Source organism: Hemitrygon akajei, chromosome 6, assembly GCF_048418815.1.
Source record: "Hemitrygon akajei chromosome 6, sHemAka1.3, whole genome shotgun sequence".
Taxonomy (NCBI): domain Eukaryota; kingdom Metazoa; phylum Chordata; class Chondrichthyes; order Myliobatiformes; family Dasyatidae; genus Hemitrygon; species Hemitrygon akajei.
The window spans coordinates 98,122,035-98,146,581 of record NC_133129.1 but is presented as its reverse complement, the minus strand read 5'-3'; the positions used below and the strand labels follow the sequence as shown (position 1 = coordinate 98,146,581).

Here is a 24,547-nt window from a genome sequence, read left to right as displayed (position 1 = left end):
GCTGAACAGCCCTTGGCTTCACTGGCGGAGTATTTAGAAGCTTTGGAGGGAGTATTTGGAATGTCAGGGGAACTCTGGGAGCTTTTAGCGGAGTTTCCCCACATGGGGCAGGGTAGAGAGGGGAAAAGCTCTCAGAATACATATTTCGGCTGGAGAGAATGCTTACTGGGTTGTGGCGCCGGGGGTAGTGAAGGCAGACGAAGTGGCAAGAGTGAGGATGAATCAGATATTTAGTGGTTCCCTGGAGGAGGACAAGGTGGCTTGAAGTCTCCGGCAGTCCTATAAAAAGAGCCCCCCCCCCCCCCCCCATCATTCGGGCAGCTGATTAGAGAGGTGCGGGAGGAAGAAAACGCGCTGGGCCGAAAAAGGGGCTCGGGCCACTGGGGTCGATCCTCTGCGGTACAGGAAGTGGTGGCCGGGTTGAGGACTGAGAAACCCAAGGGGTCTCGGGGAGTAGGGACAACCCCCCCCCCGTTTGAGGGGATAGACAGAGAGTACCCCCTTCGGGGGACGACCCACGCAGTGGGCTGGGAGTGGCAGGTGTCCCGTGAGAGGAGGGGCGGCGGGTAGTGTGTGCTGTAACTGTGGGAAAGAAGGGCATTTCTGGTGGGAATGTGAGCGGCCAGGGGTGTGCTACAGCTGTGGGGAGGAGGGACACTTTTGGTGGGATTGTGAGAGACAAGATGTCCCGAGGAGGGCAAGCCCCCAGGCGACTAAGAAGGGAGAGGTGTCGGGAAACTTAGGAAAGACTCATTGAGGGAACAGACTGGAGTCTCTGGAGGAACACATTCCCAGAAATCAGCCAGGGGTCCACTGAAAGCCCAAGCCTTTAGTCCGGCCGGGCTGGTGGGACCCCGTTCCAGCGTGTGCCTACGGATAGAGGAAGTTTATGCGAAAGCCATCCTCGACACGGGATCGCAGGTTACCTTATTGTACCGGTCATTCTACAACAAATATCTAAAGCACTTGCCAGTAACCCCATTTAATGCACTGGAGATTTGGGGTGTAAGTGAGGGTGAATATCCGTACAATGAGTACCTGTCAGTGAGACTGGAGTTCTCGGAGGGCGATGTGGGAGTGTCTGAAGCTCTTGAGACATCGGTGTTGGTTTGTCCGAACCCGGTGGAATCTGGTGGCGCTGCCCTTCTGGTGGGTACTAACTCCCCTCTTGTGCGACGGCTCCTGGGAGCCTGTAAGGAGAAGGCGGGGGAGAACTTTCTGGAGACCCTCTCGGTACACCCAGTGTTTCGAGCGGTGTTCGAAGAAGTGGGTGACCCCCAAGGGCTGGATCCTGAGTGCAAACAAGAGTGTGGTGTACTCAGGCGAGGCCAAAAGTGATACGGCCAGGGGAGGTGGCACTAGTGATGGGGACCCCCAGATTCCCCGGAGTGCCGGCAGGTGAAGCCCTGTTTTAGACGCTCCGGAAGATCTTGAGGGGGAGTCCCGGTTCCCGGCTGGGGTGCTGGTGAAACCTGAATTGCAGAGGCCCTCGGTTCTACAGGCACGCCGGATAGGGGTGATTGTAAGGAACACAACTGAGAGAGAGATCACCTTTAAGCATGGGATGCCTCTTGCGCACTTGTTCCCGGTGACGGTGATGTCTAGCGCCCCCATGAGGCCCACTGGAGGAAAACTATTGGAGAACTGGGGGTGGCTGACCGAGGAGGCCTTTAATTTTAAGAACTCCCCCGTACCGCTGGAGTATAAGAGCAGGCTAGTGGAGAAGATGCTGAAGCTAGGGGATGTCTTTTCTCAGGGCGAGTTTGATGTGGGCTGTTCCAAGAGCACTTGTCACACTATCCGGGTGACAAATGACACCCCATTTAGAGAAAGGTTGGCCCCAGCAGATGTGGAAGATGTGCGGCAGCACTTGCGGCAGTTGAAGGATGCAGGGATTATCGAGGAGTCCTGGAGCCCCTATGCGTCCCTCATAGTCGTGGCTAGGAAGAAAAACGGGAAGGTATGCATGTGCATGGACTATAGGACTCTGAACCGGTGCACTGTCCCCGATCAGTATACGGTTCCGGGGGTTGAAGACGCATTGGCCTGTCTGAGCGGTGCGCAGTGGTTTACTGTTTTGGATTTGCAGAGTGGGTATTACCAGATTCCAATGAGTGAGGCCAATAAAGAGAAAATGGCCTTTATCTGCCCCCGGGATTCTTTCATTTCGAACGAATGCCCCAAGACATATCAGGGGCCCCAGACACCTTCCAGAGGCTCATGGAGAGGACTGTGGGGGATATATGCCTGCTCAAGGTGTTGGTGTATCTGGATGATCTGATAGTGTTTGGATCTACTTTGGAGGAACATGAGGAGAGGCTGCTGAAGGTTTTAAGCCGGCTTAAAGAGGAAGGATTGAAACTTTCCCTGGACAAATGCCAGTTCTGTAAGTCGTCATTCGGCTATGTTGGCCACATAATTTCACAAGAAGGAGTAGCTACTGATCCGGCTAAGATAGACGCAGTGACCACCTGGCTGAGACCCCAGAAGGTGAGCGCCCTACACTCGCTTTTGGGGTTCTGTGGGTATTACCGGCGATTCATGAAAGGATACGCTAAAATGAGTCACCTGTTGAACCAGCTATTGTGTGGCTATCCACCTGTGGGGAAGAAAAGGAAGGGGGACCGAGAGCAGGAAGCAGGAGGATACTGGAACCCGGCAGAGCCTTTTGGATCGAGATGGGATGATCAATGTGAAGAGGCGTTCCAATCTCCGAAGAGGGCGCTGACACAGGCCCTGGTGTTGGCTTTTGCCGATCCCCAGAAGCCGTATGTGCTGCACACTGATGCCAGCCAAGAGGGTCTCGGGGCTGTCCTGTACCAGGAGCATGGCAAAGCATTGAGGCCGGTGGCATTTGTCAGCCGAAGTTTGTTGCCATCTGAGAGAAACTATCCCACTCACAAGTTGGAGTTCCTGGCGCTGAAATGGGCGGTGGTGGACAAGTTGAGCGACTATCTATATGGGGCCAAGTTTGAGGTGAGAACGGATGACAATCCTCTCACTTATATTCTGACCTCGGCAAAACTGTACGCTACTGGGCATCAGTGGTTGGCGGCCTTGTCTGTCTATGAGTTCAGCCTGAACTACTGGCCGGGAAGTCGGAACATCAATGCAGATGCTTTATCTCGTCGGGCGCATGAAGGGTCAGGCACGGATGAGGAGTGGGAGAGTGTCCCTGCCCCGGGAGTGAAAGCCATGTGTCACTTTGCGAGCGACGCTGAAGCAGGAGTCCCGATGGGGCCGGATCGGGCAGTAGATCAATTGGGGGCTGATAAAGACGCTCTAACCACTGTGTACTGTGATTTGACTGCTCTGAGGAACAGTCAGCTGCTGGAGGTGAGCCCCCAAGAAGTGGGGGCGGCACAGTGTGACGACCCGAGCATTGGCACTATCTGGTACGCAGTCAGAAAGGGGGAAATGGCCCAGGTGGAGAAGGCGAAGCATGCCTCCGTGCCCTTACTACTGAAGGAGTGGCCTCGATTAAAGTTGAAGAACCGGGTCACGTCGCCCCCAGACCACCCCCGGCATTGGTAGCTGGTCATGCCTGAGAAATATCGGAAGACTGTGCTCCAGGCACTGCATGATGATTCTGGGTACTTGGGGGTGGAAAAGACCTATGGATTACTCAAGGACCAGTTTTACTGGCCCCAGATGAGGGGGAAGGTTGAAGAATACTTTAAGAAGTGTAGTCGCTGCATCAGGAGGAAGACCCTGCCTGCGCAGGCGGCTCCTTTGTCACACTTGCAGAGTGTGGGACCCTTGGACCTGGTGTGTATGGATTTCTGGTCTTTTGAGCCAGACACCAGCAACACCACGAATGTCTTAGTCATCATGGATCACTACACTCGATATGCTCAGGCATTTCCCACTAAGGACCAGAAAGTGACTACAGTGGCGAAGGTGTTATGGGAGAAGTACTTTGTTCATTATGGCCTTCCCAGGCGGATCCATAGTGATCAGGGACGGGACTTCGAGGGCCGGCTTATCCATGAATTACTGGGTATGATTGGGGTTGAGAAATCCAGGATCACACCCTATCACCCACAGGGTGATCCTCAGCCCGAGAGGTTTAACCGGACCCTGTTGGATACGCTCAGGTCTCTGGAGATTGGTCAGAAAAGTAAGGAGTCAGCACATTTGGCATTGGTTCACTGTTACAATTGTACTCACAATGACACTACAGGGTACTCACCTTATTATCTAATGTTTGGGCGGGAAGCGAGGTTGCCCATTGACTTGTTTTGGGACTGAGGCAGGTGAATTACCTTCGAAGCCATATCTGAAGTATGTGTCCGATATGAGGAGAGAGTTGAAAAGGGCATATGAGTTGGCTGAGGCGGCGGCCACCAAGCAGTATCAGAGGAATAAGAGGAGGTATGATCAGAAAGTGAAATTCACTCAACTATTGCCGGGAGACCGGGTCCTTATACGGAATTTAGGACTGCCTGGTAAGCACAAGTTGGCGGATCGCTGGGCGGCCACCCCCTATGTGGTAGAGAACCAGATGCCAAATCTACCTGTTTACTGGGTGAGACCAGAGGATGGGAAGGGGTCTGTCAAGGTGCTCCATTGGAACCACCTGTTGCCCCTAGGTCAAGAAGTGCAGGTGGATCAAGAGTCTGAGTGGGAGGTTACGCCTAGTACGAGGACTCTGCGAGGGAAGAGCCCGCTGTGGAAGAAACGGGACCGGTCCTCACTCTGGAAAGGGATACTGCTTCGGAAGACGACGATTCGGATGTGTGGCACCTGTTTCTGTTCGCTAATTCCCCAGTACCGGAAGAAGAAGATCCTGGCCCTTCCCCGGCTGAGTTAGGTGGGAGGAGGGAGGGTGTTGAGTGGCAGACTGAGATACAGCCGGCATTGGGGGGAGAGAGGGTGGAACCCAGACACCAGAGGGCTCTGAGGTGATGAGGGATCCCAGTGAGGGAGAGGGTGAGGGTCCGACAGGTAGACCCAGGGTGTCCCCAGTGGTGTCTGAGCCGGAAGCGTCGGCCGAGGAGGTACGGAGGTCTCAGAGAAGTAGGCACCCCCGCCCCCCGGAGCAGTTAGCCTATGCAGCGCTGGGAGAACCGAGTGTGATCTCTACCGCCCCGAGAAGTTATGTCACTGCTTTATGCACCTGGGTTGGGTTTTGTGTCTCGCAAGGAGCATTGGGGAACTCTGTTAACGTCATGAGGGCATGACTTTTGTTAGTGGGGGGAGAGTGTAAGGAGTTTCTTCTTTATGTTACTGCGAATGTTAATCAAAATGCTTTTTTATTTTAAAAGTAAGAATGCTTCTTTGTTATGTAACTGGTGAGAGAGTGCTTTCTCTCGCAATTTGTTTGGGTTATAAATACTGATAACGAGAATTGTATTCATTTGTTAACCAATTGGGATAGATGTTATTCTTTCTTGTGGGTTTGTAAGCTAGTGTTGTGCGGGCTTTTGGGGGGAGATCGCGAGAAAGGAGGACGTGCTGGATGCGCTCTGGTCGACCACCGAGGTTGGTCCCAGGCGGCAGGTCGAGGAGGTTGGAGAAGATTGAATAGTGGACCGAAGACTTCGATAGTTGAGCTCCAACAGTTGTGCATGAATTGACTGAACTCTGATAAGTTTTGGTGCCTTTTCTTTCTTTTCTTTCATATATATTGTATCGCTATTAATTACCTTGTTCTAGTACGATTTATAAAATGTAATTCGTAAAATGTACATTGTGTGCTGGCTGATGATTGATGTTTGAGGCCGTATCAGGTGGCATTGCACAGCAACCAACGCAACCGGGAGACGGGGGATGGGATCTCCCCTAGGTGCGTACAAGCCAATATAGCTGAGCGTTACAGTAATAATTGTAGCTTTCATCGGGGCAGGGCCTTCACATGCTCCATTATTCTCACTTTATCCTTTAAAATTGTTCTGATCGTTGACTGACAGTAGTCTACCGCTTTTCCAGTGGCCGATGGCATTTCACCTCTTTCTGATCGCTTTATTATTTCCACTTTATTTCCAATCGTGATCGTTTTCCAGAACAGAAACACTGTGGGCAGCTGGTCCTGAGCTCTACCAGGTCCTAAAGTCCACCGCACTGAGACAGGTTAAATAAGCTCCGGAGTTCCACCGGGTCCTAAAGTTCACTGACTTGAGCATCCGCATTTTTTGGTATCTGCGGGGGGTCCCAGAACCAATCCCCCACGGATAAGGAGGGCCGACTGTATACCTAAGGCAGAACTTGATAGATTATTGATTAGTCGGGAAATTAAAGGTTACATAGAAAAGGCAGGAGGTTGGGGCTGAGAGGGAAATGGATCGGCCATGAAGAAATAGTCGATGCTCCTATATCATGGTCTTATAGTCTTAACTGTATTAACTTGCAGGTTGAGTTGATATTAGGGAAAGCAAGTTAAATATAACCAAATAACAATTACAGCACGGAAACAGGCCATCTCAGCCCTTCTAGTCCGTGCTGAACGCTTACTCTCACCTAGTCCCACCTACCTGCACTCAGCCCATAACCCTCCATTCCTTTCCTGTCCATATAGCTATCCAATTTTACTTTAAATGACAATATCGAGCCTGCCTCTACCACTTCTACTGGAAGTTCGTTCCACACAGCTACCTCTCTCTGAGTAAAGAAATTCCCCCTCGTGTTACCCCTAAACTTTTGCCCCCTAAATGTTAGCATTCATTTCCAGAGGACTAAAATATAAAAGCAAGAAAGTTATGCTGAGGCTTTTTAAGGCATTGGTCAGAGCAATTTTGAGTCTCATATCTCAGGAAGGATCTACTGGCATTGGAAAGAGTCCAGAGGAGCTTACAAAGCTCTCCTTTGCCGAGCCTTTGGAAAATCAGATCACTCTTCAATCCTGCTTTTGTCGATGTATGGGTAGAAGCTAAAACAAGAGACAGCCATAGTTAAAACCGTCCACTGTTGGTCCGACCAATCGGTCTCCATGCTGCGGGACTGCTTGGATGACATTGACTGGAATGTCTTCCATGATGAGGATGTCTCTGAGTTCACAGATGGAGTGACGTGCTTCATCCAGAAGTGCATCAACAATGTTGTCCCCCAGAAGTCAGTCAGGGTCTTCCTGAACCTGAAACTCTGGATCAGTAGTTCCATGCGAGCAGCACTTACTGTGTGACACACAGCTTACGCTGCCGGCAATCAGCAAGAGCTCAAGAAAAGCAGCTACAATCTGCGCAAAACTATCAAGGCTGTGAAACAACAATGCAGGGACAAGATTGAGTCAAGATTCACAACAAATAGCAAACGTGACTTATGGTGAAGGTTGCATACCATCGCAAACTTCAAAGCTAAACATAGTGGTGCTGCCAACGTTGCGCCCTCTCTCCTAGATGAACTCAATCACTTTTACGCTCAGTTCGATGTTGCTAACTCTGAGCCTCCAAGGAAAGCCACCGCTACAACCCGCAACCTGGCCACCTCTGAGGCTGAAGTATGCAGGTGTTTCCAACGGCAGTCACAAAGCTGCAGGACTGGACGACACCCCAGGGCGAGTACTCAGGATGTGCACAGCACAGCTGGCAGGTGTGTTTACAGATATTTTTAATCTCTCCCGCTCTCAGTGTAGAGTGCCCTCCTGCTTCAAATTGTCCCTGTATCAAAAAAGACCAATCTAAACGAATGGCATCCTGTCGCACTCACCAATAATAAACAAATGCTTTGAGTGGCTGGTCAAGGACTACATCTGCAGTATGCTACCACCCAAACTGCACCCCCTACAATTTGCCTACCACCACAACCGATCGACAGACAATGCAATAGCCACTGCTGTACATACCGTCCTTACACATCTGGAGAGAAAGATGTTGTGTGAGAATGCTGTTCTTGGATTACAGTTCAGCGTTCAACACCATAATTCCATCCAGGCTCGACAGGAAGCTCAGAGACCTCGGCCTTGTGCAGCTGGATTCTGGACTTACTGTCAGATCGCTGGCAGGTGGTAAGAGTGGGCTCCCTCACCTCCACCCCTCTGACTCTCAACACAGGAGCCCTTCAGGGCTGTGTACTAAATCCCCTCCTTTACTCCCTGTATACCTATGACTATGTCACCACCCACAGCTCTAATCTGCTAATTAAATTTGCCGACATCCAGTTTAATCTCAAACAATAACGAGGTGGCCTGCAGGGAAGAAGTAATCTCTCTGACACAGTGGTGTCAAGAAAACAACCTCTCCCTCAGTGTCACAAAAACAAAGAAGCTGGGAAGGAATGGAGACAGGCTAACACCTATTGACATCAATGGATCTGGGGTTGAGAGAGTAAACAGCTTTAAGTTCCTCAGCATCCACATCACCGAGGACCTCACGTGGTCTGTACACACCAGCTGTGTGGTGAAAAAGGCACAACAGAGCCTCTTTCACCTCAGACAGTTGAAGTTTGGAGTGGCCCCCAAACCTTAAGAACTTTCTACAGTGGCATAATTGAGAGCATCCTGACTGGCTGCATCACTGCCTGGTATTGAAACTGTACCTCCCTTAATCGCCGGATTCTGGAGACAGTGCGGGCTGCCCAAAGCATCTATAGTTCTGAACTTCACAGGATTCAGGACATTTACAAAGAAAGATATGAAAAAAGGGCCAGAAGGATCACTGGGGACCCGAGTCACCCCAGCCACAATCTATTCCAGCTACTGCTATCTGGGAAACAGTACCGCAGCATAAAAGCCAGGACCAACAGGCTCCAGGACAACTTCTTCCACCAGGCCATCAGACTGATTAACTCACGCGGATTTGAGTGTGTTTCTATGTCACATTGACTGTTCAATTTATTATAAATTACTATGATTGCACATTACACATTTAGATGTAACGTAAAGATTTTTACTCATACATGTAAAGAATGTAAGAAATGAAGTCAATTCATTCAATTCAATGACAATTAACCCAGGAATAAAAGGGTTAATGTATGAGGAGCATTCAATGGCTCTGGGCATCTACTCACTGGAGTTTGGAAGAATGAGGGGGATCTCATTGAAACCTCCTGATTATAAAGTGGACGTGGACGTGGAGAGGATGTTTCCAATAGTGAGAGAGTTTAGGACCAGACCAGTTTAGGGACAGCCTCAAGCAAAGTATCTCCCTTCATAACAGAGATTAGGAGAAATTTCTTTAGCCAGGGAATGGTGAATCTGGAATTTATTGCCATGGACAGCGGTGGAGGCCAAGTCATTGGCTGTATTTAAAGCAGAGTTGTTAAGCTCTTGATTAGTAAAGGTGTCAAAGGTTACAGGGAGAAGGCAGGAGAATGGGGTTGAGAGAGAAACTAAATCAGCCATGATGGAATGGTATAAGAAAAGAAGAATTAGAAAGGCTAAAAGGGGCCCCCAGTTGTCCTTGGCAAGAAGGATTAAAGAGAATCCTATAGCATTTTATACATAAACTTTCAATCTTCACACTTTTCTACATTATACTCCATCTACCTTGTTGCATACTTAGTTAGTTAGTTTGTGATCTTCATTTATTTTTTCATTAGGACTACCACTTTCTTCTGTCGCCAGCAAACTTAAAACTATTACCTTGGCCTGCTAAGAGAAGTAATTCAGCATAAGTTTTTATATTTACAGTATCCTGTTACCCTTCAAACCTGACCTGTTTATTTTATTTGTCTTTCCTATCTGTTAGCCAACTCTCAATCCACAGTTGTGTGTTGCCCTCAACTCTGTATGTCTAACCTTATTCACAACCATCTGTGTGGGACCTTATCAAAAGCCGCCTGAAAATGCCAATATGCCACATTCACTGCTTATCTCTCATCAACTGGGCTAGGTACATACTCAAAGAAGTCCAGCAGACCAGACAAGTAGGGTTTCCCTAAATCTCTGTGAACAATGCTCAATCACTATTACTTTTTAAGTCTCTAGATACTAAATATTCAAAGGTACATTTAATATCAGAGAATGTATACAGTATACAATCTGAAATTTGTCCTCTTCACAGACATCCATGAAACAAAGAAACCACATGGAACGTTAGAAACATCAAAGCTCCGAAGCCCCCCCCCGCCCCCTCTCTTTGCACAAGCACTAGCAAAACCATCAACCCCATCCGTGCCAGCAAGAAGCACCAACCTCACACCACCCTCCTACCATGCAAGCAACAGCAGAATCCTTGATCCAGAATCCATCAAAACTACAGTCCACATACCAGCAGTTTGGTATCTCAGACAGGGGCCCTGTGTCCAGTGAGGGAGAGAGAGAGATTGCTCCTGCAACAACGAGAGCAGAGACCAGCAACTTGCTGCTCCGATGTTACAAACTTCCGCATTGCTTCTCCAAGCCTCCACCCATCTCGGGGTCCTTCAGGCTCTCCATCGAAAGAGAGAGAAAGATAGTGATCACTTGAGTACAGGGGCCTTCTTCCGAAGACAGCTGCCAATCAGCAAGCACACACCTACTGCCCCGGTGTTCCAGTTTTAATGTTTCAGTCTCCCACGACGATCCAGTTGGTAGGACCGCTCCCTGACTTCCACCCTCTCAGCCCCAAGGGTGCACATCTTTCAGTCCATTCCTGGAGATAGCAAAGCACTTATCTGGACAATTGGTCTGAAAACCCACCACTTACAAAGAACTGTAGATCACAACAGAACCACCACCACCTTGAAAAGAGAAGAAAAACATAAGAGAGAGATTATTACAGGTCCCTGCATTTACTCAAATACTGATGTAAGGCTAACAAATTGGTTCTTCAAAAACTAGTCATGAGATCATTTGCATCCACCCAAAGACTTAAGTTTAAATCTATTCCTCTGCCTCAGCCAAGGTCATATTAAATGGTGGGAAGGTTTTGCCTTTTACTCCGGTTCCTGCATTCTTCATTTCAGCTTCCCAGTTCAGGAGCAAAGAACAGCGCAGCACAATACAGGCCCTTTGGCGCACAATGTTGTGTTGACCTTTTAACCTACTCTAAGATCAATCTAACCCTTCCCTCACACTGTGCCCTCCATTTCCCAGTTCTGATGAAGGTTCTCTGACCTGAAAAAGTCAACTCTGTCTCCGCCGCCTGCCCCCTCCAATACTGCCCGACCTGTCAAGTGCTTCAAGTAGTGTTTTTGAATCTTCTTATTGTCTGGTACCTGGGGCACAGTGTTAAAGTGATTGGTGGAAATATAGTGGAATGTCAGGGGTAAGTTTTTTTACACAGGGAGTGGTGGGTGTGTTGAAAGCACTGCCGGGGTACTGATGAGGCAGATACATTAGGGGCATTTAAGAACCTCTTGGATAGGCACATGGATGAAAGAAAAGAACAGAAGGCTATGTGGGAGGGAAGGGGTAGATTGATCTTAGAGTAGGTCATAAGGTGAAGGTTTGAACTGTTACGCTGCTGGTGTTTCGGGCAGCAATGAAGATCCTCTATCTCTGGTGGTGTTCAGGGCTTCCTTCGTCATGTTAGTAGCTTCCTCTTGGTTCCCACTACTGTCACTCATGCAAATCCCAGATGGAGACTTGGGAATCCCATCACACTCAGATGTAGGAGGATGCTTCATTGCTGTTTTCGCAACAATTTTCAGTAACAACAGTCAGGATTGTTAGCCCTGAGCTGAACTTCTGAACCTGGAGGACCGGTGCACCACTCTTAGTCTGTCCTCTACCCTTTGACCTGTTTGGTATGGGTGACCCTACTAAGAGCCAAAGCATAAAGCCCCGACTCCAGCCAACATTGCTCTCTAGGTCATTGAGGCACGCATGCCTTCAAATCACAGCAAGGTTGTGATGAATATTTTTGTTATCTGCTATTATCTAAAGCTTTGCAAAACCACCCCTTGTTTTTGAGCTAAGGCATGGGTTTACGACTCAGGGGTCTCAGGTTAGCACACTATCAGAGTCTTTACCGTAAAACTGCAGAGTTAAACCTGCTCTAGCTTCAGCAGTTAGTTACAAACTCGTAACTCAGCCAAAGGACTGTTTCATACATGACAGACTGTGAACTGTGGGAATGGTTATGAGAGCGGTTATGTTTCTGGACTAGTGTTCTTAAAGATCTGCTTTCTTTATTTGGCACATGTACGTTGAAATAGACAGTGAAATGTGTGGTTTACTTCAAAGACCAACACAGTCTGAGGATTGTGCTGGAGGCAGCCTGCAAGTGTCTCCAAGTTTCTGGCGACAACGTAGCATTCCCGCAACTTACTAACCCTAACCTGTATGTCCTTGGAATGTGGGAGGAAAGCCATGTGGACACAGGCAGAATGTACAAACTCCTTACAGACAGCAGCGGGAATGGGGCCCTAATTGGTGATCCCTGGTGCTGTAAAGTGTTGTATTAACTGTTGTGTTACTGTGCCATCCCTTGAGCACTGAACAAAGACACAGAAGTTGAAATCCTACAACAGCAGCTGGGTAATTAAATTCAGACACTTTTAAAATGTAGAGTTAAACCATTATTATTACTGAGTCAGTATTGCTCCTCCAGCAGTACATTGTTCTCTCAGTAGTGTGACACTGTCTCGTTACCGTCCTCTACAGCAATACTGTGCCCATTCTGTACAGCCCTCCCAACAGTGGGCCCCCTGCCAGTACTGTCCCTCCAACAAGACCCACTTCAGTCCAGTTCATGTGTGAATCTGGATCTCCAACAATGTCCTCAATAATCCTCTTAGATATCCCAGCAAAATGGAGAAACGTATATGTGGGGTGTCAGAGGTTACGTTTTTTTTACACAGGGATGTAAAAATTTTTTCAATTTTTTTTATTGAGATACAACACGGAATAGGCCCTTCCAGCCATGCCACCCAGCAACCCCCGATTTGACCCTAGCCTAACCATGGGACAATTTACAATAACTAATTAACCTACCAACTGGTACACCTTTGGACTGTGGAAGGAAACCAGAGCACCCGGAGGAAATCCATGTGTCACAGAGAGTACGTACAAACATCAGAATTGAACCCGGATCAGCTGTACTATAAAGTGTTGTGCTAACCACTACGCTACTGTGCAGACCCAGGAATGCACTGCCAGGGTTAGTGGTAGAGGCAGATACGTTAGGAACATTAAGAGACTCGTAGATCGGCACATGGGTGAGAGAAAAATGGATATCTAAGTGGGAAGGAAGGACTACATTGATCTTAGAATAGGTTAAAAGATCAACACAACATTGTGAGCTGATTGTTCCATGTTCTATGTAAATCATGTAGTTTAAGGGTGGTTGAATGTGGATAACAGCTCATCTCACTACACACCACTTGGCATGAAGACTTGTCATCAGGACCAGAAAACATGCTCCTTGCCTGACATACATGAAAAATGCAGAGCCAGTTTGCAAATAGGTTTAGGCGGTCCTAGGTGACTGGAAGTCATGGTCATTAGAGATTTTTTCCAGCTGATTCCACGCATTGCAGGTGGTTGCAAAATTACTGGGATTTGCTTTCTCTCAATGCTAACCCTTCATGGAATGGTTGCGCACATTCTTAAAGAGACAGGACCAGCTTTTCGCTAAATATCTCTGACCTGCTGTTGGTCCCAAACCAGCCAACATGTATGTTCTCAAGTTTATAGCCAGTTAAGACTGAGATAGTGATTAAACTAAAATGTAGAGAAATACCTCTCAAGTGTTCCTTTCTTTTTCATTTAAGTGACCTTTCTTGTGTGTACCAATGTCAGGGTGGAAAGCAAAGTGACCGATCCCAATGGACCGACAACATTCCCTTACCTCCTCACCACCGAGTACACTCAGGTGTATGTAAACGGTATGTATATGGAACTAGTAGATATGTGTGGTGGGGCAGCAACTAGATCAAAGTTCAAAGTAAATTTATTATTAAAGTACGTATGTGTCGCCATTTACAACCCTGAGATTCATTTTCTAGCAGATGTTCACAGTAGACCAAAGAAATACAGAAGAATCAATGATAAATTTCTATAGATGTATAGTGGACAGCGTATTGACTGGCTGCTGCATGCCCTAGTATGAAAACACCAATGCCTTTGAATGGAAAGTCCTACAAAAGGAAGGGGATTCAGCCCAGCCCTTCCAGCCACAGAGAACGTCTACATGTCATAGGAAAGCAGCATCCCCATCAGAGATCCCCACCGCCCAGGATGTGCTCTCTTCTTCCTGCTGCCATTGGGTAAAAGGTACAAGAGCCTCATACCACCAAGTTCAAGGTCAGTACTACCCCCAACCATCAGGCTTATGAATAAAGGACGATAACTACACTCTCTTGCACCATCATTGAAATGTTCCCACAACCAACTCACTTTAAGGACTCTTTATCTGATTATCTCATGTTCTTGTTATTTATTGATATTTATTTACATTTGCACTTGCACAGTTTGTACTCTGGTTGATCTTTCATTGATCCTGTTATAGTTACTGTTCAATAGATTTGCTGATTACGCCCACAGAAAAATGAATCTCAGTGTTATATATGGTAACAAATATGTACTTAGATAATAAAATTAACTTTGAACAAAGACTGACAAGCGATCAATGTGCAAACAAGACAAACTATGCAAATCCAAAAATAATTATAATAAGTAAATAAATAATACTGAGAACATGAGTTGTACCGGGTCAGGAGGGGTGGGGGTGTACAACATGAGTGTTTAAAGAATGCCTACCTGACCCAGTCAGTGGTAATGGTACTGGTTGGTTCTAGCAGAAGAAAAGTATTGTACATAAAAATATAAAAAGCCAAATAACTGACAGATTTTTAAAGGGTGAGGAATATGGGTTAGGTAGATGAATTGGGCAAACTAAATACTGGATCAAGTTCAAGTGACGGAATGACTTTCTCCTTTTCCTGTGTCACCATCACTTCACCCAGCATCCCATCCCTACCTTGTCAGTCGACCATCAGGGAGGTGATACAGGTGCCTGAAGACCCACACTTAAGGATTCAGAAATAGCTTCTTCCCCTCCAATATTAAACTTCTAAATAGTCCATGAACCGATGAAAACTGCCTAGTTATCTTTTAACTATTTATTTAATTAAGTAATTTATAGTAACCCAATGTCTTAGCACTGTGCTGCTGCTGCAGAATAAATTTTACAGGTTTAGTGGATATGGCTCAGTCCATCATGGGTAAAGCCCTCCCCACCATTGAGCACAGCTACACTGAGCGCTGTCACAGGAAAGTAGAATCAATCGTCAAGGACCCCACCACCTCCTAGACCATCAGGAAGGTACAGGAGTTTCAGGATCCATTCCAAGTTCAGAAACAACTACTACCTCTCAACCATCTGGCTTTTGAACCAATGGGGATATACAATCAACTTCACTTATTCTATCACTAAATTGTTCCCACAACTCATGGACTCACTTTCAAGGACTCTTCATCTCATGTTCTCAATACTTATTGCTTATTTATTTATTATTAGTTCTGTCCTTTTCATTAGTTTGTTGTCCTTTCCATTTTGGTTGTTTCTCCGTCCTGTTGGGTATGATCTTTCATTGATTCTATTATGTTTCTTGGATTTACTGTCTATGCTTGGCAAGAAAATGAATTTCAGGATTGTACATGGTGACATTTATGTACTTTGAACTTTGAGATGGGTCCATTTTCCAAACTGGAGACAAGAGGAATTGTGGATGCTGGAATTCTGGATCCACCAGCTCCTTTGTCTGTTGTCCCAGTTTTCCATTCGTCTCCATGTTCTTTATCAGGCTGGTTCAGCTAATAATTTGCAGTCAACCTCCCAGTGAATCTGGAGTGTAGAGGAATGAGAACCAGATTAGGCAGTATCGTTCTCAATGCAGCCACTGGGGGGAGCTACTGGATGTGCGTCAATGTTTATGAATAATACTCCAGGCAAGCAGAGATCATTCACGCCTGCAGTAACAATGTGTGTGTGTTGCTCTGGATTTCCAACATTTGCAGAATCTTTTTATTAATATCTTTCCGGCCTGCTGTTTTAAACCTTCTATTTCTCCTTTAGGCTACCATCAAGGAAAACCTTACGTGAAGAACCCCAAAGTGAAGGAGTTTATTCAGTGGGTACAAACTGCCAAGGATAAGTACAGGGAGAGGCTGAGTCACTCTCGAATCGGCGGGTATTACACCTTTCCTCCCCTGCCCTGCAGCGAACGGGATTATCGGCAAGAAGTGCTTGGTGAGCCACACTCTTTCATAACTCCTGTTGTGCATGCATTCTCCCTTACCGTGGTCACATTGCAGGGTTGTGAGCATGGCATCCAGACTAACAGTAGTGAGAACTCACTGTACAGTCAGAGAAAGAGAGAGTGTCTAGGCAATACCCAGGGAGCACTGAGGACACGCTAGAGTATCAGAGGGGCAGTGCTGAGGGTGATGAAAGGATCAAAGTAAGGTATTGCTGTATAGTCGAGAACCATACTGAGAGAACTTTGTACTGATGGAGGGTGCAGTACAGTCAAGAGTATGAGGGTGGTTTGTACTATATGAACTATACTGAGGGAACTCTGAACAGTTGGAGTACTGGAGGGACAATACTGAGGGGGCACTTAGATAGAATAGTACTGCTGGGGCCTCACACTGCTGGCACCAGGACTGAAGGAAGACCATGCTTTGGGGTAGAAGTGTGTTCAATGATACTGTAATGCTGAAAGGAATTGTACTGAGAGAGCTCTTTTTCTATTAAGACACAACGGACTGCACATGTTGGAATCCAGAACGCCAACAATCTGCTAATGGAACTTAGAGGGTCGAGCGGCTTCTGTAGGGGGAGAGGAACTGTCGACGTTTCAGGTCATTCTGCTGAGTTCCTGCTGCAGACAGTCTGTTGCTCCAGAAGCTCTGATGTGGGCTTTTGATCTGAAACATCGACCATTCCCCTCAACTGTCCCCAAAGGACAATGCTGAATTCACTGAGTTCCTCCAGTAGATTTTCAGAAGGCCAATGCAGAGAGAGTGCCACATTTTTAGAAGTGGTGGCACTGAGAGAGTGCCACTTTGTCAGGACTATTCTGTGGGAATGCTGCACCACAAAGGGCAGAGTTGAGGGAGTCCATTCTGACAGGCAGGTGGATGGAGAAAGTCATTGTTTTGAATAACTTCTCTGCATCTAGGACTTGCCCCCTTAGAATATAAGAAATAGGAGCAGGAGTAGACCATCTGGCCTGTCGAGCCTGCTCCGCCATTCAATAAGATCATGGCTGATCTGATCATGGACTCATCTCCACCTACCTGCCTATTCCCCATAACCCTTAATTCCCCTACTATGCAAAAATCTATCCAAACTTGTCTTAAACATATTAACTGAGGTAGCCTCCACTGCTTCATTGGCAGAGAATTCCACAGATTCACCACTCCCTGGGAAAAGCAGTTCCTCCTCATCTCTGTCCTAAATCTACTCCCCTGAATTTTAAGGCTATGTCCCCTAGTTCTAGTCTCACCTACCAGTTGAAACAACTTTCCTGCCTCTATCTTATCTATCCCTTCCATAATTTTATATGTTTCTATAAGATCTCCTCTAATCCTTCTGAATTCCAGTGAGTACAGTCCCAGGAGACTCTCCTCACAGTCTAACCCCCTGATCTCTGGAATCAACCTGGTGAACCTCCTCTGCACGATCTCCAAAGCCAGTATATCCTTCCTCCAGTATGGAGACCAGAACTGCACACAGTACTCCAGGTGCAGCCTCACCAGTACCCCGTATAGTTGCAGCATAACCTCCCTGCTCTTAAATTCAATCCCAATAGCAATGAAGGCCAACATCCCATTTGCCTTCTTGATAACCTGCTGCATCTGCAAACCAACCTTTTGTGATTCATGCACAAGCACTCCCAAGTCCCTCTGCACAGTTCTTCGATTTTTCCTTCCAAAGTGGATGACCTCACATTTACCAACATTGTGCTCCATCTGCCAGACCCTCGCCCGCTCACTTAACTTATCTACATCTCTCTGCAAAATCTAGATATCTTATCTATATCTATGTCTGTAGTGAGATGCTGAAGATGTTCTATAGGTCAATTGTGGAGAGCGCCCTCTTCTTTGTGGTGGCGTGTTGGGGAGGAAGCATTAAGAAGAGGGACGCCTCACGTCTTAATAAGCTGGTAAGGAAGGCGGGCTCTGTCGTGGGCAAAGTACTGGAGAGTTTAACATCGGTAGCTGAGCGAAGGGCGCTGAGTAGTGTTACGTATTCAGGCAACAATAATTATAGATGAGTTAGACGAAGGGTTTTATAACAAATAACACGTTTATTAAACACTGATAACAAACCCCCTTCAAATGTAAACAAACCCAAACAATGATCCGAGCTCAGCTGCTCAAACAGTCCTTAATAGCGTTGCAGTCCCAAACAGTCTTTAAAGCAGTATTGAAAAGAACTCAGTTTTTTTAAAGCGATATGCCGAAAGAAAGCAGTATTTTAAAACGATATGCCGACAGTTCAAAAGCTCACGGTACTTTTAAAAGGAGAGACTTTTTAAAGCGATGTAAATTCTCTTCCACGTCGATGTCCTTCGATTCCCAGCGTCGAACTCCCACGTCGAATTTTATTAAATATAACAGCTTAAAGTGACTGACCTTCCTTCCACAATATTCTCAATCTCCCGCTTTTTCCAGCGGAGACTATCATGAGAATAGTAAACGAAATCCTTCCGAATGAGGATCACACAAGGTCGAAGTCAATCCATCGAAAATCGATTTTTCTCGATCTCCATTTTCCAAACTTCACTCTCCCTTAGCAAAGAAACCGTTGGCTCTGACCTTTTAAACTTTAGGCATTATATAAAACTTCATTTTTAACTAAACTGCGTCATCACATTAAATCACACAGTGATATGAAGTCATCTTGGCAAATCCAGCCACGAACTGCCCCACCTGACAGGGTGGGTCTTCCTTTTATACCCTGTAGAAAAAACCTGTCACATGACCTCTACTGGCGGGAAAATGACATCACTCCACCATTACCTCATGTCCAGTATAACTTCAACCCCAGTCACGTGACAAGGGTACCACTGTCACGTGTCACATGTACGTAACAGTAGGCTACGGTCAATTATGGAAAACTCTGAACATCCTCTACATAGCACCATCCAGAGACAGAGAAGCAGTTTCAGCGACAGGTTACTATCGATGCAATGCTCCTCAGACAGGATGAAGAGGTCAATACTCCCCAATGCCATTAGGCTTTACAATTCTACCGCCAGGACTTAAGAACTTTTTAAAAGCTATTATTAATGCTTTTTGAGATAGTGATTTAGATGCATATCATATTTTTTACTGAGTTAAGTATTGTATGTTATTAGTTTTGCTACAACAAGTGTATGGGACATTGGAAAAAAGTTGAATTTCCCCATGGGGATGAATAAAGTATCTATCTATCTATCTATCTATCTAACTCTCCATATCTTCTGCACAATTTGCTTTTCCACTCAATTTAGTATCAGCAAACTTAGATACACTACACTCGGTCTCCTCTTCCAGATTGTTAATGTATATCATGAACATTTGTGGGCCCAGCACCGACCCTGTGGCACGCTACTCACCACTGATTGCCAACCAGAGTAACAGCCATGTATACTAACTCTCTGCTTTCTGTTAGTTAGCTAACCCTCTGTCCATTGTAATACATCACCCCCACTCTATTCCTCCTTATGGATAACTCTTTTACGTGGCACCTTATCGAATGCCTTCTGGAAATCTAGGTAAATAACTTTCATCTATTCCCCTCTATCCACTGCGCTTGTTATATCCTCAAAGAACTCCCTTCTCTTTGCTACCATCAAGGAAGAGGTACAGGAGCCTGAAGGCACACACTCAACATTTTAGGAACAGCTTCTTCTCCTCCCCTCCAAGAGGACCACAACCTTGACGTAGGGTTTAGAGGCTTGCATGCCTCGATGCCCTGGAGAGCTAGGGTCAGGACCTTATGCTTTAGCTCTTGGAAGGGTCACCTGTATGCCAAATCGATCAAAGAGTACAGGCCAGAAAAGAATGGTCTACCAGTCCTTCCACTTCAGGGTTCAGCTCAGGGCTATCAACCCTGACTGGTTAAAAAAATTGTTATAGAAACATTAATGAAGAATCCTTCTATTCAGAGAGATGAAGGACCTTCATTGTGCCGTAAACACCAGCGGCGTTTATATATATCTGTGGGTGTATGTACATATATACACATAAATATTTCTTATCATAACTTAATAGTATTTATGTATTTGCACTGTACTGCTGCTGCAAAACAACAAATTTCATGACATGTCAGTGATATGTGATATTAAACCTGATTCTGATTCTGTCCTGACCAATCTTTTATCTGCCAAGTACTCTCAGGAGACCAAGTAATCATATTTAGATCACAGGCAGAACTCAACATCTGTTTGGAATGGCCGATTAAATAAACTTACTTCCCCTTCCTTCTGTGAATAAATCAATTCCGTCTGGCTGTCTCTGTGTCAACTTCTCTACGTGTAGCACGTTCACAGAGTGCAAGGATTAATTCTCATCTGACGTAGTCTGTGGCAGCTATACCGAGGGAACGGCTCTGCCTGCAGTACGCAACTGAGGAAATTTCAGGGGGTGAAGTACTCTGCTACAAACAACCTCAGGAAGTTCATGAATTTTTTTCCTCAGGTGGATCAGCCTTGACCACCATGTCAGAACTGAAACAGCTCCTGGATCAGCTGGAGTACAGAGAATACAGGAGGGTCACTGTCCAAGGGCACATCAGCTCTGTGAAGTACAAGCCACTGAACGCTGAAGATGGAGAGGTAACGAAGCTGGGCAAATGGCTCCTTGGCACCGGAGTTAGTGTTGGGGACAGTGAATAGTATCAGTACAGATCCTGGTAGCTCATTCAATGTGTCCTTATGTTTGAAAAGTTATGTGAGTGTGTGCATTTATCTCTCAACATATGAGTGTGTGTGTGAGAGTAAAAGTATAGTGGTATCATTAGGAAGGAAATGCACAGCGTCCTCTCCCAGGCTCTAAAGTTGCAATTCTTTCCACCCCTTGAGTCTGTATGTTGAGCGTCTAATTCCCCTTCTGGTTCCTTAAGGTTGTTATAGCCAGGAGTGGTAATGGGAACAGGCTCCAACTACCTATTAAGTGCTCCCAATGGCGTGCATCTCAAAGAGCCTCTGACAACCGTCTAGCTCCTGGCCTTCACATGTCTTAGCTACTAAGCCTAGTGGAACCAATTCTATTGACAGGATTAGGAACAAAGGCAGGTTATTGGCGCCTTAAAACCCATTGCTTCAGGCAGATAGGGCTCGTCAGCTGTAGTCAGCAGTTCATCTCGGGGAAGGAAAACTCTGATCTCAAACCTCCGCTGCCTTGCAGCTATATCTACTCATGGGGAAGGCTTTGGGAGTGAACCCTGAGGGAAAAATCCAGAGATGGAGTCCCTAAGGCAGTCCTGCATTGAGTTCAACGCTGACTGGCAACTCCTGGGATACTGCTGGTGCTGAACTTTATTGACCTCTGCCATTCCTTTGGGTTCATCAGATGTGTGGAGAGGGGGAGCTTGCTACAGGGGCAACAGCTTGTTCTCTATATTGTACTGCCCTGACTTGCATATCTAGACAGCTAAGATGCAACATTCATAATCGACCCTGACTGATGGCGACGTTAGTTGCCCTTCAGACCCTTTTTAGCCTGTAATCTGGTGCTGAGAAGTAAGCTGTACTACCACAGGTGCCATATTTCAGGCAAGACTTTCTTTCTTTTTAAATCTTTTTATTAATTTTCAAATACTTAAGTATAACAACAATAGCAGTAGAGAGATTGGGATTACATTGTTGGTAAACAGTATATACGAGTAAAAGCTATCGATAACACAAATGTACTAAGCCTCCCAAACTCTTAATGTAATTAAACATGCTAGAAGAAAATGAAAACATGTCGAAAAAAACCCCAAATTAGAAAACAAAAAAAACTAAACTAAACTAAACAAAGCTGAGCTATTATATTACATATGAGCTATTATATCAATAATGTCAATAACTCCACTCCTCTATCCAAATATTTAAGGTTAATAAAAAGGATTTGGAAAAGGTCAAGTTAGATCATATGAAAGGGTTGAATAAATGGTCTCCAAGTTTCTTCGAATTTAACCAAAGGGCCAAAAGTGACACTTCTGATTTTTTCTAAGTTTAAACAAGATATAGTTTGGGAAAACCATTGGAATGTAGTAGGAGGATTAATCACTTTCTAATTCAATAAAATGGATCTTCTAGCCATTAATGTAACAAATGCAATCATCCGACGAGCTGAAGAGGATAACAGGCAAGACTTTAAACCCAGGTGTCCTCTGCTCCCTAAGCATGTGTAAGACCCCAGAGAAATAATTCATACTAGAGTTCAGATTAATTTTTATTGTTTAATAACATCATTGGAGACCCAATGACTTTGTTCTTTAAGGGATTTGCCTGTGCATTCATTGTCTGCCATGTTGCAGTAACTGTATTTTGGTCATAAAACTTCACTGTGTCTGTTTTTTATAAAAGTACATCCAGAGCGGTCCTGTCACACACGGTGACAAATAGGGCAAAACAGTAGCATAGCAGTTAGCTTAACGCTATTCCAGAACCAGCAATGCAGGTTCAATTCCCGCCACTGTCTGTAAAGAGTTCATAGGTTCTCCCTGCGACCCTGTAGGATTCCTGCGGGTGCTCCAGTTTGCTCCCATATTCCAAAGACGTATAGGGTAATTGGTCAAATGGGTTAATCAGGTGGTGTGGGCTCATTGGGACAGAAAGGCTCCAGTTTCCTCCCATATTCCAAAAACCGTCTGTGTCTCTAAATCGGTGTTTACCCACCTCTTTTAGCCACGCCCCCCAAAGTACCCTCATACTTACCAACACCCCTCTTAGGCACAGTATACTTTCCGTAGTGTAAAAATACGTCTAACATATGTTAACATGAGAAAAGTGATTCTGTTTTCAATTTTTATTTGCCTTTAAACTCAGCTTGCTCAGTACCTGTGCATTGTACTGCAGCTTCGATATCAAAGTAATGCTTGAGCTTGATGGTCTTTAGCAAGTGTTGAAATATCTGGGTGAAGTTGTGACGGCAAAAGCCTCAAGTCCTCATGCGTAACAATGTCCAAGTGGTTTCTGTTTTTTGTGAGTATGTGGTTCTCTGCACTGAAGCCTCTTTCAACAAGGTAGGAGGATAGAAATACAATGAAGAGCAGTCTTCTACAAAGGCCAGGTTTTTGGCTGCGAGATGTTGATGATGAATTACACAATGGATTGCAAACAGACTTGGAATTTCTTTTTCATAAATTCATCTAAACCAGTATGGCGACCTGTCATATATGGCGCTCCATCTGTTGCGCAAGAAATGATGTTCCTAATCACAATACTTTTATCTTCAATATACGTTTTGAGCTTGTCATTGATTCTCCATTGATACTTGTTTTTAATATTTTACAAAAGAGAATCTTTTCATAAACATTTCCCTTTTTGCTAAACCATACATATTCCATTAGCAATGCCCTCTTGTCTTGCACAGCTGACTCATCCAGTTGTATCCTAAATTCTATTTTTTGTAGCTCTGTGCATTGTTGATAGTCATTCTGTCAAGTTGATGAGCTACAAAGTTATTACCAAAGGAATTAATTTTAAAATACCTGGTACCCATTTTGAGAACAGTGGTGAGCACTTTTGAAACAGCAGGTATTATTAATCTTCCATAAATAGAATGAAATTTGTCTTACTTTGCTATCATTTTGGAAATATAAGAAGCAATGAGACCACTGTCAAGGTCATTTTTAGCTTTCCTGGCAAATGACTCAAGTGTGCAACGCTTTTCAAATGCTTCTTTCATCTTCTGGAACCGAGTAATACCATAAATAGCCTTTTCAGGGTGGTTTTTACTGAAGTGTTCCTGCAATTCTGATGGTTTCATGGCTTCATTAGACAGTACAGTATTACAGATCAGACACAATGGGTATCGCTGATCTGACGCGAACAGGATAAAACCAGGTGTGTAACATTGTATTGACACACTTTTTGTAGTTCCTTAGCACGATTAGAACTCAAGGCTTCACTGCCTTTCGGACACATAGAGATCACGTCATCAGTAACAGGGCTAAATTAAAATTTTTAAAAAGAATCAACTGGTAGTGCCTAACAGATGATGATGACGGCAGCAAGTTGACACAGATGCAACAATGGTAGCGGCATGCAAAGGAACACTGATGCAAAGATGAAGACAATCACAACAGCGAAGTTGATGTTGACAGTGATTCAGATTGGAATCTGAATGCTAGTCGGGATAGAGCAAGCTACCTTTATACTATTCCAGTTGGCGCAATTGACCAAGCACGTTAAATCTCATTGTCCCCAAAGATAGTTCTTGACCGCAGATATGAAGCCGAGGTCACTTTGAACACCTCAAAAGGAATCCTTGGGATCGGCAGGTTCACTGATTGGCTTTATTTCACCATTTGGTTTCGGCCATCGCTGTATCATTGCACGACCTGTTTTCCATAGATCTGTAGATAAAGTTGAGAGGGTGTACTTGACTTACCAACTGTTAAATTGCACTGACTTGTTCCATGCCGCGAGTCAAGGGGAACTGTTGGGCACCCTGGTTGCTAATTGATGCATCCCCAATGTCTGTTTGGTCAGTGAGGTTGGATGAGATTGCTGTTTCAGACACGTTGTGACGATGAGTGCT

General features: G+C 45.5%; 1 protein-coding gene across 3 annotated transcripts in view; it reads left to right on the top strand.

The window, feature by feature from the left end:
- The window catches only part of LOC140729337 (RPA-related protein RADX-like), a 103,063-nt gene that overhangs the window by 39,987 nt on the left and 38,529 nt on the right, over positions 1-24,547 (top strand). For all 3 annotated transcript variants that reach the window (XM_073048979.1, XM_073048980.1, XM_073048978.1), the window contains exons 7-9: positions 13,573-13,686; positions 15,879-16,052; positions 20,495-20,631. In XM_073048979.1, coding sequence (XP_072905080.1) covers positions 13,573-13,686; positions 15,879-16,052; positions 20,495-20,631 — 425 coding nt within the window. The remainder of the gene's footprint in view (positions 1-13,572; positions 13,687-15,878; positions 16,053-20,494; positions 20,632-24,547) is intronic.